We start from the raw sequence: 16,332 nt of genomic DNA on the forward strand, positions 1-16,332 counted from the left end.
AAGTGAAACTAAACATAAACCTATATGAAAAACGAGTTTACCACTGACAGATAGTTAGAAAGCAATGACCACAAATGCTCGCAGTCTAAGCAACAAAGTTCATGGTCTACAAGCCCTGATGTTAGAGGCAGACCTAGATATTGTTGTTATCACAGAGACATGATTCAGTGACTCCCATGGATAGGGTGCAAATTTACCAGGATATAATCTCTTTAGGAAGGACAGTGATGGTCAAAGAGGTAGAGGAATAGCTCTCTATGTAAAGATAGATTTCCAAGCGACTGAAATGCAGGGGACCTGGGGAGAGGAAGAAGCGATATGGATCGCTTTGAAAAGAGAAGATGAAACTATCTATGTGGGTCTGTAGTCTACAGACCTCTGACAGCAAATTGATAAAGATCTGATTGCAGATATCCAAAGTTCAGAAAGAGGAGGTGCTGCTGTTGGGTGATTTCAATCTGTCAGCTGCGGAATGGAAAGTTCCATCTACAGAATCGGAAATAAGTAGAGAGATTGTGGATGCCTTTCAAGAGGCTCTGCTCACACAAATGGTGACGGAACCCACCAGGGAAAAGCGATACTAGATCTGGTCCTCACAAATGGTGAGAGTATTTCTAATATTTGAGTGGGTGCCCACCTGGAAAATAGCAATCATCAAATGGTTTGGTTTGATGTAACAGCTAAAGTGGAAGGCGGCCACACAAAACTCAAAGTTCCAGATTTCAAACATACAAATTTTAGTAAAATGGGAGCATACCTGAAGAAAGAGCTGTTAGGATGGGAGGACATAAGGGAAGTGGAAAAACAGTGGTCTAAGCTGAAAGGAGAAATAAAAATGGCTTTATGTGAGGAAAATAAATAAAAACAAGAGAAAAAGGAAACCGAAATGGTTCTCTATACTTGTGGCAGAAAAAATAAAGCCAAAAGAGCTGGCGATCGTGAAATATAAAAATACCCAAGAAGAGAACAGAAAAGACCAGGTGAAAATGAGAGAAGCTGAGAGAGAGATATGTCTGGCAAAAGCGCAAGAGCAAATGGCTAGAAATGTAAAAAAGGGAGACAAAATTTATTTCAGATATACCATATTTTTTACTCCATAAGACGCACCCTAGATTTAGAGGATGAAAACAAGAAAAAAAAATTCTAAACCAAATTCTCCCTGCACTCCTTGCCAGGCTCTGCACCCTGTCCCCCCTCTGGTGGTCTAGTGGTAGGCCGGGATAGGGCGGGCAGGCAGGGACAGGGCACAGATGTCAAGGCAGATGACTTTTTAAAATATGCAATGTCACCTCAGTAACAACTATAGAGAAATAGACAAATATAGTGCAAAATATAAACAGCAGATAAAAATTCTCAAAACTGACATTTTGATTACTAAATTGAAAATAAAATCATTTTTCCTAACTTTATTGTCTGGTGATTTCTTTCTCTCTCTCTTTCCTTCCTCAGGCCCAACAATTGTCCTTTTCGCCATCCCTCCTTCCTATGTCCCCCTCAATGCCTTCCAGCCTTTATCCTCTTCCTCCCCCCATTGTCTGATGATTTCTTTCTTTCTTTCCTTCCTCAGACCCAACAATTGTCCCTTCCTCCCTCCTATGTCCCCCCTCAATGCCTTCCAGCCTTTGTCCTCTTCCTCCCCCCGTCTGTGATTCCTTTCTTTCCTCAGGCCCAACAATTGTCCCTTCCTGCCTACTTCCTGTTCCCCTTACTGCCTTCCAGCCTCTGTCCTTTTCCGCCCCAAGCATGTCCGCCTGCCGCTGGATTTAATTACCTCCCGCTGCTGCCGCTGTGAGGACATGTCAACGAAGCAGCAATGGGTGGGAGGAGGAACCCTCGCTCAGCAGTGTAGCACCAGAACGTAAGGAATTGCTGGGAAGGGCCAGGTGGGTGCAGTGATTGCACGCTGCTGGCCCAGAAGCCTTACCCCCGATGTCAGAATTGATGTCGGGGGGCTTCTGGGCTGGCCGGATGCAATCACTACACCTGCCTGGCCTTTCCCTTCCTCTACTTTCGGCAGCAGCGAACGACCAGCAGCGGTGGTCTAAATAAGGTAATATGGGGGGAGGGATTTGGGTATTTGCTCCATAGGACACACCCTTTTTTCCACCCACTTTTTGGGGGGCAAAAAGTGCATCTTATGGAGCAAAAAATACAGTATTAGTGAAAGGAAGATGAAAAATGGAATGACGAGACTAAAAGATGGTATGTTTCAATATGTGGAGAGCAATGAGGAAAAAGCAAACATGTTAAACAACTACTTCTGTTCTGTGTTCACAGAAGAAGATCCTGGAGAAGGACCAAGATTATCTGGCAAAGTTACATATGAGAATGGAGTAGATACTGTGCCATTCACGGTAGAAATTGTTTATGAACAACTTAAAAAATTGAAGGTGGACAAAGTGAAGAGACCTGATGGGATCCATCACAGGATATTAAAAGAGCTCAGAGAGGTTCTGGCGGGTCCTATTAAAGATTTGTTCAACAAATCTTTGGAGATGAGAGTGGTTCCTGAGGACTGGAATGTGGTCTCTATTCACAAAAGTGGTCGCAGAGATGAAGCAGGAAACTACAGACCGGTAAGCCTCACTTCGGTTATTGGAAAAATAATGGAAGCATTGCTGAAAGAAAGGATAGTGAAATTCCTAGAATCAAATGGGTTACAGGATCCGAAGCAACATTGTTTTACTAAAGTTAAATCATGCCAAACAAATCTGATTGAATTTTTTGATTGGGTGACCAGAGAATTGGATCAAGGGCATATGCTAGATGTAATTTACTTAGATTTTAGCAAAAGCCTTTGACATGATTTATTTATTTATTCAGTTTTCCATACCCTTCTTCCAGTGGAGCTCAGAACGGTTTACATGAATTTATTTCAGGTACTCGAGCATTTTTCCCTGTCTGTCCCGGCAGGCTCACAATCTATCTAATGTACCAGAGGCAATGGGGAGATTAAGTGACTTGACCAGGGTCACAAGGTGCGACGTGAGTTTGAACCCACAACCTCAGGGTGCTCAGGCTGTAACTTTAACCACTGCGCCACACTCTCCCCTCATAGGAGGTTCTTGAACAAACTTGATGGGCTGAAGTTAGGACCCAAAGTGGTGAACTGGATTAGAAACTGGTAGGAGGTTTGCGCCAGAAGACGTATGAGGAAAGACTGGAAACCCTGAGTATGTACACCCTAGAGCAGTGGTCGGCAAACCACGATTTGCGAGCCGCATGTGGCTCTTTAGTCACTTGAGTGCGGCTCTGCCAGTAGCCCAAATTTTCCTTTACAGAAGGGCTCCGACATAGCAGCTGTTCTCACAAGCTGCCGGCAGCTGCCCTGAAGTTTTCCCTCTGCTGCAACTTCACGTTTCAGACAGGGCAGATCGCCGCAGAGGGAAAGCTTTGGGGCAGCCGCCGGCAGTTTGAGAACGGCTGCCATCAGGGCTGGATTGCAGCAGTCATCGCCCTGCCCCCCCCCCCCCCAGCGTCATCACTCCGGGCCCTCCTGTCGACCCTCCACCGCGAGAAGACCGACAAACCTCCCTCCAGCAGTCGCAGCACTCTAAACAGGATGCTTCGCAGTTCGCGGCCTTTTGCTGGTGATTTCCCTCTACCGCGTCACTGATGACATCATCAGTGACGGGGCTGAGGGAATCACTTGTAGAAAGCCATTAACTGCAAAGCAGCCTGTTTAGAGTGCTGTGGTTGCTAACTAGTGCTGGAGGGAGTTTTGGCGGTCTTCTCGCGGTGGGTCAGCAGGGATCGCATGGGAGGGAGAGCAAAATGTTCCTTTTCAGAGGGGCCCCGGCTACAGGGAGAGAAGCGGTCTGCCCTGGGTGCTCCAAGGCCTGGCATCTTTAACTCTTTGGGCAGCAACAGCGTTTACAATTAGCTGCTGTTTCCGGCTTCGGGCCTTCTTCTTTGCTAAGTCCTGCCTACTTCCTCTTTCCATGAAGGCAGGACCCAAAGGAGAAGAGAGAGATGCCAGAGCATAGGGTGTTGACAGAGAAAAATAGAGGTGGCAGAGCTGAAATGAATCATGTACAAAGGAGAGCAGGGACACAAGATAAGACAGTTTATGGAAGGAGCATAGAAAGAAGGAAGATGCTATATAGAACAGGGAGAGGGCGGACAGTGGATGACAGGGGCAGAGAGAGAGAGCAGACATGAAAAGGGCTGATGCTGCATGGAAGACAGAGAGAGGAGAGATGCTGGCTAGAAAGAAGTGATTGAAGACAAGATGATTAAAGCAGAAACGACAAAAGGTAGAAAAAAATTATTGTCAATAAATAAGATTATTATTATATCTGGTTTTATTTAATGTTAGTAGCTAGTTTAAACCAACTCCTAAAAACATGGTTCTTGAAAAGAAATTTTGCTCTCAAAAGAAATCTTAATCGTTGTACTGCTGATCTTTGGCTCTTTTGACTAATGAGTTTGCCTACCACTGCCCTAGAGGAAAGAAGGGACAGGGGAGATTACATTACATTAGTGATTTCTATTCCACCATTACCTTGCGGTTCAAGGCGGATTACATAAGAATTGTAAAGAAATTAAGGTAATACATGTTGGGTAATTTGAACATTTTAGATTTGATTAGAATAGACAGTGTGGTAGGTGGAGCTTGGGAAGGAACTGGTCATGTTAAATAGGTTTTATGTATTTTTTGAAGAGTAGAGTTTTTGTTTCTTTTTTGAAGGTTTTGTAGTCTGTGGTCGAAGACAGCAGATTGGTGATTTGTCTGTCTAGTTTTGCTGCTCTGGTGGCCATTAGGTTGTCATATAGAGATATGATTCAGATTTTCAAATATTTGAAAGGTATTAACACCCCCTTTGCCTGCTCCCCCTGTCCAGCAGTAGTCCTTCTACTTTCCTTTTATCTCCCCCCTGTCCAGAAGTACTCCTTCCCTGTTCCCCCTGTACAGTAGTACCCCTTCTCCTTTCCCTGCTCCCCCTGTTCATCAATACGTGTCCAGCAGCACCCCTTCATTGCTCCCCCGTCCAGCAGCAGCCCTTCTCCTTTTGTTTTACCTCCCCCCTGTCCATCAGCAGGCCTTCTCCCTTCCTTTTACCTCCCCCCCTGTCCAGCAGCAACCCTTCCTTGCTCCCCCTGTCCAGTAGTACCCCTTCTCCTTTCCCAGCTCCCCCTTTCCAACATCCGCTAGCTCGGGCAGCCTCGGGGCTTTTACTAGGCTGGCCCACCTCGCATTATCGTAGTGGGCCGGCCTAACAAACGCCCCGCGGCTGCAAGATGAAATCACGGCTGCTGCGTTTGCTGGTCCGGGGGTGAGAAGAGGCGTCCCGGCAGCACAGGAAGTCAGCCGGTATCGGAGATCGGGGCAGAAGGCAGGCAGTGCACATGTGCAGCATGGAAGTACACATCACGGTGTCAGGGATCATGGCATGCTAAATGCGTGTGCGTGCTTAGGGTTTTATTATAGAGGATTAAAGGTTTTAAGAACATAAGAACTGCTACTGCTGGGTCAGACCAGTGGTCCATTGTGCCCAGTAGTCCGCTCCCGCAGAGGCTCCTAGTTCAAAGACCAGTGCCCTAATTGACTCTAGCCTTACCTGCGTATGTCCTGGTTCAGCAGGAACTTGTCTAACTTTGTCTTGAATCCCTGGAGGGTGTTTTCCCCTATAACAGCCTCCAGAAGAGCGTTCTAGTTTTCCACCATGTAAATCATGTATTAGATATTTTTCCTGCTGTTTTACTGCCATCATTTCCATCTGAGATTTTATATTGGTTTGACTAACTTTGTTAATAAGGTGTTAACAGAAAGGGTATATGCTGTTCAGATTACTGATATTATACTTACACCAATACAAAAAGCATCAAATATTGATTTAAGTAAATTTGAATTTTATTGTCCAGTGACTAGTTTTTCATGGCAGGCCAAATTGTTAGAATCTGTGGTATATCAACAATTTTCTGATTACATATTTTCCAAAGGTTGTTTACATACAACCCAGCATGGTTTCTACCCACTCCACAGCACAGACACATTATTATTAATTCTGGTCTCTGAAATTAAAACACACCCAGAAATGGATTAGCGAGGACAGGCAACTGGGTCCGCGGTGTACAACCAGAGATGAAGCAGCGACAACAGGCTGGGGTCCGTTCTCGCTGGACTCGTGAGAACTGACAAAGCCATTTAGAAAGCAGTGCAGGCCCAAGTGGGAGCATGGAAAGCTTGCTCCTGACATCTGCGCTCCTGACCTGTGCGCCGCTAGCGAGGGAGGGATACACGCTGGACCACCAGGGACTGCGACGATGACGATGGAGGAGGAGGAGGCAGCAGAGGGCGGGTAGCTGTTTTAAAAGGTGCGGCTATGGTGGCGACGGTGATGATGGCAGGCGGGTAGGTGGTTGTTTTAAAAGGTATGGCGGTAGGGTGTTTTAAAATGGTGCAGCTATGGCGGGCGGGTAGGTGGGTGTTTTAAAAGGTGCGGCGGTGGGGTGTTTAAAACGGTGCAGCGGGAGGGGTTCAAAATTGTACCTTCGCTCCATAAGACGCACTGAGACTTTCACCCATTTTTGGGTGGAAAAAAAGTGTGTCTCAAAAAGCAAAAAATATGGTATTTCACACTCTCTGTAGCAAATGTTCATTTCTTAGGTTGCATAACAGTTCATCAAGCCCATTATCCTGTTTCCAAGAGTGGCCAATCTAGGTCCTAAGTACCTAGATCCCAAAGTAGTAAAACAGATTTTATGCTGCTTATCCTAGGAATAAGCAGTGGATTTCCCCAAGCCATCTCAACAATGAACTATAGACTTCTTTTTTAGGAAATTATCCAAACCTTTTTTAAACCCTGCTAAGCTAACTCTATCAACACATTACAGTGCTTAACTATTCTCTGAATGAAAAAAATTTTCATCTTATTGGTTGTAAAAATATTTCCTTGTAATTTAAGAGTGTCCCTTACTTAGTCTTTGTAATTTTTGATGGAGTAAAAAATTGATTCACTTGTACCACTCAGAATTTTGTAGACTTCAATCATATCTACCCTCATCCGTCTCTTTACCAAGCTGAAGAGCCCTAACCACTTTAGTTTTTCCTCATATGAGAAGAGTTCCATCCTCTAACATCTTGGTCAGGCTTCTTTGAACCTTTTATAATTCTGCAAAATCTTTGAGGTATGAAGACCAGAATGGAATGAAATACTCAAGATGAGGTCACACCAAGGAGTAAGATAAGTTTGAAAAGGAAGGGAGTGAACAATAGAGAGAAGGACACAGTAACCGTTAACGTAGCTAACACCGTGGTAATGGGGAAAGTCTGCCTGAGATGACTGCAGTAACGGTGAGACGCTCCACAGCAATGCCGCAGGAAAGGGGACCAATACCGCAGTAATCCAATGGCAGCAGGGAGAAGCAGGCCAGCCACCCAAGCCTCAATTGGCTCTCCCTAGGCACAGCTCCTCTCTTCCCTCTCCCCAGGTCCAGCACCCCACCCCTAACCTTCACAGGCTGTTTTAACACATTGAAGGCTAAAATTATTGACGTGCATTAGTGAGCATTAACACAACGTGCATTAGTGATAGTAGTACATTCTAATCAATAAAATGGAACCTATTTACCATTTCTACAGCACTGAAAGGCATAAACAGCACTGTACATTTAACATGTAATGAATGGTCCCTGCTCAGAAGAGCTTACAATCTAATTTGGACAGAGACAGAACATATAGGGGTGGGTGGGGGGGGTTGCAAAGAGAATGATAGGATGAGCATAATTAATTTTATGGTGAGAAGGAGCGAGGAGTTGAAAGAAGCCTTGAAAAAGTGGGCTATTAGTTTGGATTTGAATACTGCTTTAGACTCAGGCAGTCTGTTCCAATGCAAGTCCAATCCAGATCTATTCTAGAGTCTAGAGCAGGGGTAGGGAACTCTGGTCCTCGAGAGCCGTATTCCAGTCGGGTTTTCAGGATTTCCCTAATGAATATGCATGAGATCTATTTGCATGCACTGCTTTCAAGGCATATTCATTGGGGAAATCCTGAAAACCCGACTGGAATACAGCTCTCGAGGACTGGAGTTCCCTACCCCTGGTCTAGAGTGACCAAACAATGAGGAAGCTCTCCCTTATGGCTACTTTGACATGCTACAACAGTGGACAGCAATCGCCTTTTCTTGCGCAGTGTGAATCACCACTACGTCACTTCTGCTTAACATAAGGAGGCCTGATTAACAAATAATGCACATTGATGTACGTTAGCGCACAGTAGCACCTTTCAGTAAATCTATCCCAAGTGTCTGCTGTGGATGTTATTTGTAATCCAGATTTCTGCTACGATTTCCTGAGCATCAGTAAAACAATATTTATTCAGAAATCAAAACCTGGGTTTATTGAAATAAAACTATGGCCGATATCAATTTTTTCAGCTACAAATAATTTTTAGTTTCCTATTTTTTGTACTGTAAGTAAAAATAATTTTTGTGTTAAATGATTAAAAGACCTACTGGTATATGTATAAGTATACTACCATAAGCCTATATAATGCAAACTTAATTCATGTGACCTGAGTAAAAAGGTTTTGATTTACAACACAGAGCAGCATTAATTCTCTCATTTGAATCAATCCAAGTACAGTACTACCAACACGGTTCAAGCAGTACCAGGAATGGAATCTGCTACCTTTATACATTAGAAAGCAATGTAATTTTTATGCTTTTAAGAAGTTATTGAAGAAACATCTATTCTGTAACATGAAATATGGGCATTAAGGTATTTGTAATGGTGTAAGCCAGGGGTGCCCAATACGTCGATCACGATCGACTGGTAGATCGGGAAGGCAACGCGATTCAATCGTGGAGCCCATCCCGGGCTCCGTGATAGACTCGTGTTGCTGTCCTAATCTACCGGGCGATCAGCCTTCCTTTCCCCAACGTCCTCCACCACCCTCCCTGCAGAAGCATCGGACCGACCAGCATTCCACTCCCCGACGTCAATTCTGATGTTGGAGAGGAAGATCTGGGCCAGCATTACACTCTCCGACGTCAGAATTGATGTTGGGGAGCGGAATGCTGGTCAGCGTGACACTTCTACAGGGAGAGCTTGGGGTGGCGGTGGCTTGGGGGCCTGTTCCTCGATGGGGGCGGCAAACTTAGTGGCTTGAGGACCTGTTCCCCGATGGCAGCAGTGGCGGCAAACCTAGTGGCTTGGGGGAGGGTAGGGAGAAAGAAAGGGGGCAGGCAGGGAGATAAAAAGAAGGGTGGGGCAAGCAGACAAAGAAAGAAGGGAAACAGAAAGAAAGGGGGAACAGGGAGTCAAAGAAAGGGGGCATGGAGAGAGGGAGAAAGAAAGGGAAGCAGGGAGACAGAAAGAAAGAAGGGGGCCGGGAGAAAGAAAGAAAAAGTTGGGGGAAAGAATGAGGTCTGGAGGAAAAGCACACACGAGGCTAAAAGAAGGGAAGAAATATTGGATGCACAGTCAGAAGAAGAAAGTGCAACCAGAGACTCATGAAATCACCAGATAACAAAGGTAGGAAAAATGATTTTATTTTCAATTTAGTGATCAAAATGTGTCTGTTTTGAGAATTTATATTTTGAACTATGGCTCCCTTTTGCTAAACTGCAATAGCGATTTTTAGCACAGGGAGCCTATGAGCATCGAGAGCAGTACGGGGCATTCAGCGCAACTCCCTTCGCTAAAAACTTGCTATTGCGGTTTAGTAAAAAGGGAGAAGGGTATATTTGTCTATTTTTGTATGGTTGCTACTGAGGTGACATCGCATAGAGTCATCTGCCTTGACCTCTTTGAAGAAACCCCGGAATATAAATGATAATTAACATTTTCTCTGCATACAGTGTGCTTTGTAGGATTTTTAAAAATTTTATTGTTGGTAGGTCATTTTAAAAGTAGCTCCTTCAATAAAATGTTATAAATTAAAAGTAGCTCACAAGCCCAAAAAGTGTGGGCACCCCTGGTCGCTTATTTGTTTGTGTTTTTATATGTATTTTATGTACTTTTTATTGTACAGTGGTGCCTCACACAACGAACTTAATCCGTTCCAGGAGCAAGTTTGTTATGTGAAACGTTCGTTGTGTGAAACGCGTTTTCCCATAAGAATACATGTAAAACAAAATAATTCGTTCTGCAGCCCTGTTTTCCCATAAGAATACATGTAAAACAAAATAATTCGTTCTGCAGCCCTGTTTTCCCATAAGAATACATGTAAAACAAAATAATTCGTTCTGCAGCCCTACATTTCCCTCCCTCCACCTCACCTTATATGCAGAGTTTGCCAGCTTTCTTTTTCACCCAGCCGCACGCTTTCAAAAAGCTGTGCACGCGCAGCTGCTGAAGTTGATCAATGTTCTCCTCTCCTGCAACTTCCGGTTTCCGGTTGCGTCAGAGGAGAAGATTGAACAACAGAGCATGCGCGCATGTGCTGCTCTTTGAAAGTGTGTGGCTGGCCGAAAAAGAAAGCCGGAAAACTCGGCATCTAAGGTAAGGTGGAGGGAGATGATGGAACACTGCATTCAGACAGGAGGGTGCTGCTGTTCCCGGCTCACATTAGGAAGCGGCGAGAGTAGTTCCGCCCCCCCCCCCGGGCCCCTCGGGCGACTTCGTTGTATGAAACGAAGTTCGTTATAGGGAGCAAGACAAAAAGTTCGTTATGCGCAGCGTTCGCTGTGCGAGGCGTCCGTTATGCGAGGCACCACTGTATATGTTTAAATTGTGAGCCGCCTTGGAAAAGGTGGGTTATAAATAAAATAAAACAAAGAGAATTTATGACATGAAAATAGGACAGGTGTAAAGTCTTTTTCCAGAAAGAAAGACCATTTGGCAGCTCTATGGCACGATGTTTCTTAAAGTCAAGGGTGGTGTCTTTCCAACCAGTGGTAAAATCTTTATTCAACAAGTAATAGTCCCAACAAGGATCCACGTTTCGGCTTGTGAGAAAGCCTTCCTCAGGGGAGACTTGAAAGGATCAATCAGCAGCATATGAAGTCTCACTGATCAATCACTTCAAGTGTGCCTGAGGAAGGCTTCCTCACAAGCCGAAACAGGGATCCTTGTTGGGACTATTACTTGTTGAATAAAGATTTTACCACTGGTTGGAAAGACATCACCCTTGACTTTTTTTTGTTTGTCTGTACTTTATCCAAGGCGAGGTGCTCTTCTGCTCTGCTTACAATGTTTTTTAAAACATATACCAATATCACAGTGTTTCAAAGCAGACACATTTTCTAAATCTACATAAAGATTTTCTTCTTACCAGTATGTCTTGAAAGCCTCTAGTTATCACCACCACAGTAGGCATACTGCTTCTGACCCAAGACATTCAAGCACAGAGCTTCCCAAACTATGGGTTATGCAACTGGGGTTGTGACTTGGGCAAATGCTCCAGCACATCATCATCCTGTGATGCCCAGGAGTTGTATGTTTTCTGCAGCTGTGCAAATCAGAGTCAATACTGCAGAAAGCTTGTAGTAATATCCCTGATACTCTCAATTTTTGACTACTGCAATACAATCCTACTGGGCATCCCAAAATACACAATCAGGCAGATTCAAATAGTACAAAACACTACAGCTAGGTTTCTGCTGGGAAAATTGAAGCAGACGAGTGTCACTCTGCTACTAAGAGTTAAACTGGCTCCAGATTGAAAGCCGAGTGAAATTCAAGATCATGTTGCTGACACAAAATCAATCATCTTTCAGAACCGCAATACCTAGCAAACAGAATAGACAACCATAAACCAACTGGCGCACTACACTCAAGCCTAGAATACCTACTGGAAATACCCTCCTTCAGAGACATCAAATATAAAAGTGTTAGGAAAAGAATATTCTCAGTGATGGCTCCAATGTGGTCGAACTCCCTTCCAAAGGAATTAAAACTAGAAAAGGACACCAAGTAAGGAATAAAGACGATACTCTTCATAGAGCACTTTAGCAAATAAAGAAACAATTAGTGGGAATAGCAACATGAAAGAAATAGCAGGATACTACCCACTTCGAACATGAAAGGGTGAACTCACAAATAATACAAAGGAAGATGAATATGATACAAAGAAACTATAATACCGTGCTTCCCGAAAATAAGACAATGTCATATTAATTTTGAGCCCAAAAAACCCACTAGGTCTTATTTTTGGGGAAACAATGCCCAATCACAAACCCACAGCATCTTTCTATTCCCCGCCTCCCCGAACCTCCACCAACTCTTCCGGCTCTCTCTCTCCACGCCAACCGCAAGACCGACATACCATTACCTTCTTCCAAATGGCAGCATCACGGCAGCAATCTAAATGGGCTGCTTCAGGCCTTCTACCACCGGGGCATTGCATGTGTCACGCTGATGATGATATCATCAGTGATGCGGGAGAGAAATGCCCCGGCAGGAGAAGGCATGAAGCAGCGTGTTTAGATTGCTGCCGCGACGCTACTGTTTGGAAGAAGGTAATGTTATGTTGGTTTCGCAGTCAGCGTGGGGAGGGAGAGATGGAAGGTTCGGCGGGGGGAAGTGCTCCTGCCCGCATACCCAGCACTTCAACTAGGGCTTATTTTTGGGGTAGGGCTTATATTAAGACTTACCCCAAAAATCATGCTAGGGCTTATTTTCGGGGAAACACGGCAATAGTATATGTACATAGATGGTATAAATAGGTAAGATATACATATATTTAACTCATGTAATCTAACACCTTTACCAAAGTTCATGTATTGTAATACCATTACTGAAACTCATGCAAACTGCTCTGAATTAACTCCCCAGTCATTAGTAGCGGTCTCGTAGAAGCTTCCAACAACAAATACATCTTGCACTTGAGATCCACAAACTTTCCCTGTCACACAGGCTTCTCTCTATAATGTTTCATATCATACCATCTCTCTTACCCACAAGGGTGGGACCCAGGCAGACATGGGTATCTGTTCCAGTTTGAGAGTCATTCAGGGAGGTCTCTGGAAGAGAAAGGAACTCCCTAGCTTTCCCCTAGATGTGGCTAAGGCAGAAGCCCTGGGGAAGCTAACTCCACTTGAGCTGATAAAGAAACTGCACAAGGTGAAATCTTTACTAACAGCTGGGCCGAGGGTATCTGGACTGGGGTATCTGGACTGTAAGTGTAGACCAGCTTTGTCCCTATGGAGGCCCCAGAGAGAACATAGGAGCTGAATGGAAGAGCTGACCTGTTTTGCTGATAGAATCTGCTGGAGATAAGATTCTCCGATGTGGAAAATTCTGCCTTTATTCTAATGCCTGACCAGAGCTGTGATTGAATACTGCTAAAAATTGTTTTTTGGAACTGTGATAAAGACTGTGTTTGGGGCATGGCAAGCCCTACTAAAAATACAAACTGAAAAGTAGTGGAAAACTTGAAAAGCATAGCTGTTTCTTTGGAAAAGAAATCATTAAGGGAAACTTGTGAAGAAACAGGCTCTCTTCCCTACTGTTTAATAAAGAATTATCTTTGTTCTGAACACTACATAGTGTGATAGGTGTGTTTGTGTAAATCCTTTCCTGAGCGCCATGCCCTGCTCTATCACATAAGCCAGATTAATCATATATGCAGTCTTCACCAAATCCTTATCACTCCTCATTATCATATATGGTGGCTTAGTCTTGCTCCCAGCATGTACCCTCTATCATATAGTTCTCTCACCTTCAGAGACACCCTTGCTCTCCCCTGAATCCCCAGGGGGTCCTTATGCCTCCTCCCCCCAAACTATGATATAGAACAGGAGTGAGCAACCTTTATACACAGAGGGCCACATGAAGGTCAGAACATTACAGAATCAGAAATGTACAAAGCTCCATAGACGTTCTATACTAAATAAAGAAAAATTTAACTGAACGTAATACAAACAAATTGCTGGAGTGGCCATTCTGAAAATATTTGCAAAATACAGTACCTAAACTTGCTAAATTTCTAGTTAATGATGTCTTTATGTATACTTCCCATGGGCTGCAGACTGCCTACCCGCAAAATAGAGCACCCTATCTCAGGAACATCCTCACATCCCCCAATCATCTTCAAATTGAGTGTCTCACCCTAGGGACATCCTTGATCCCCATTCTTACACTGAGTGACCCACTCTAAGGGTGCCCTGACTACTCCCTCTTACAGCGTTACCCCAGGAGTGCTCTCGCTCCCCCCTTTTACTCCCACTATCATAGAGGATGCCTCACCCCAGGGGAGCTCTCACCCCCCCCCCTCAATCCCCATTCTGCATCCCTATTATTACATTGAGTGACCCCTAACTCCTCCCTCTGCCTCTATCATCCTAGTGTCCCACCCCAGGAGTGCCCTCGCTCCCCCCTTGTGGTACCACTATCACATAGGGGTGCTCATGCTCTCATCCTCCCTATAGCATCTCACCCCAGGAGTGCCCTTGCTCCCCCATTTTGCTCCTACTATCACATAGGGGTGCACTCACCCCCTCCTTCTGCTCCCACTATCACATAGGGGTGCACTCCCCCTCCCTATAGCCTCTCACTCCAGAAGTGCCCTTGCTCCCCCTTTTGCTCCCACTATCAACATAGGGGTGCTCTCACCCTCCCTATAGCCCTCGCACCCCCCTTCTGCTCCCACTATCACATAGGGGTGCACTCCCCCTCCCTATAGCCCTCACACCCTCCTTCTGCTCCCACTACCACATAAGAGTGCTCTCACCCTCCCTATAGCCTCTCACCCCAGGAGTGCCCTCGCTCCCCCTTTTGCTCCCACTATCAACATAGGGGTGCTCTCACCCTCCCTATAGCCCTCATACCCCCCTTCTGCTCCCACTATCACATAGGGGTGCACTCCCCCTCCCTATAGCTCTCGCACCCTCCTTCTGCTCCCACTATCACATAGGGGTGCACTCCCCCTCCCTATAGCCCTCACACCCTCCTTCTGCTCCCACTACCACATAGGGGTGCACTCCACCTCCCTATAGCCCTCACACCCTCCTTCTGCTCCCACTACCACATAAGAGTGCTCTCACCCTCCCTATAGCCTCTCACCCCAGGAGTGCCCTCGCTCCCCCTTTTGCTCCCACTATCAACATAGGGGTGCTCTCACCCTCCCTATAGCCCTCTCACCCCCCTTCTGCTCCCACTATCACATAGGGGTGCACTCCACCTCCCTATAGCCCTCACACCCTCCTTCTGCTCCCACTACCACATAAGAGTGCTCTCACCCTCCCTATAGCCTCTCACCCCAGGAGTGCCCTCGCTCCCCCTTTTGCTCCCACTATCAACATAGGGGTGCTCTCACCCTCCCTATAGCCCTCGCACCCCCCTTCTACTCCCACTATCACATAGAGGTGCTCTCCCCCTCCCTATAGCCTCTCACTCCAGAAGTGCCCTCGCTCCTCGCCTCCCCCCTCCTCCTCTACCCTCGCTCCCCATCCACAGCATCCTTTAAGAGCACTGCCCCCTCCCCCCCTCTCACCGGGCCCGTAGAACTTGCTGCCTTTGGTCACGTCGAAGACCTTGCCGTTGACTGCCATCAAGAGGCGGGAGTCGGCGGCGCCGTCGTAGTCCCGCAGCTGAGCCAGGGTGAAGTCGCGCCGCTTCATCTTGGGCAACGAGGAGGCCTGGACGTCGCGGGCCGCCCGCAGCGCGCTCGGCCTCTCCCACCAGCGCAAGTAGAGCTTGTAAGCCACCAGGCAGAGCAGCGCCAGCAGGCCGACGTTGAGCAGCATGGCGGCGGCCGCCTCCCCGGGCCCCGCGTCCTCCGCCGCCCGCGAAGACAGCAGCAGCGGGTCCGCCTCGCCGTCGGCCATGGCTGCCTCCGAGCCTCGCTCCGCCCCCCCCCTCTCAGACACCTCGCGCCAGCCGCCGCCCACTCACGCTCGGGCTGTGCGAGCGAGCGCGCGGGCCACGCCGATTGGCTCTCCTCCGAGAGGCTCGCGAGGGCCGGCGCGCGCGCGTAGCAACGGCGAAACGAGGCCTGCGACGAGGCGCGCGGGGAGGCGATGGGCGGGGTCGTGAAACGCGCGCCAGCAGCTGTAGGGCTGGCGTTGCTGACAGGAGGAAGGACGGTCGTTGAACTCTCAGGCTCTCGGGTTTGTCCAATTATCACTAGAGCAGCACCAGAGGCCACGTTCTCCTCTTCCAGGCTGCAAATTGGGGGGGCAGCCCGGGATATTATAACATTTTATTGAATGAATCAAATAAATATACAATAATATGATACAAAAAGATATTCATTACAATTAAATTCATAATAAAACATTTGCATACGCATTTTATCATTCCTCTAAAATATATTTTAATATATCTAAACTATTTTTTCCCTATATCCCCTTTATTACTTTATATATATTAAAATCATCATTCCTATTTCCCTCCCTACCCTAGAATGAAAGGTGACATAAAATACCAAATAAATTTTTTTAAAAA

The 16,332-nt window shown here is 46.1% G+C and overlaps 1 protein-coding gene across 2 annotated transcripts in view; it reads right to left on the reverse strand.

Moving 5' to 3' along the window:
- Positions 1-15,958, reverse strand: part of PGRMC2 (progesterone receptor membrane component 2) — an 82,772-nt gene extending 66,814 nt beyond the window's left edge. Inside the window, exon 1 of one of the 2 annotated variants that reach the window (XM_033939112.1) lies at positions 15,380-15,958. In XM_033939112.1, coding sequence (XP_033795003.1) covers positions 15,380-15,713 — 334 coding nt within the window. In that variant the 5' untranslated portion in view covers positions 15,714-15,958. The remainder of the gene's footprint in view (positions 1-15,379) is intronic. The other variant, XM_033939105.1, reaches the window with a different exon arrangement.
- Between the last annotated feature and the right edge of the window lie 374 nt (positions 15,959-16,332).

The sequence above is a fragment of the Geotrypetes seraphini genome, chromosome 1, assembly GCF_902459505.1.
Source record: "Geotrypetes seraphini chromosome 1, aGeoSer1.1, whole genome shotgun sequence".
Classification (NCBI taxonomy): domain Eukaryota; kingdom Metazoa; phylum Chordata; class Amphibia; order Gymnophiona; family Dermophiidae; genus Geotrypetes; species Geotrypetes seraphini.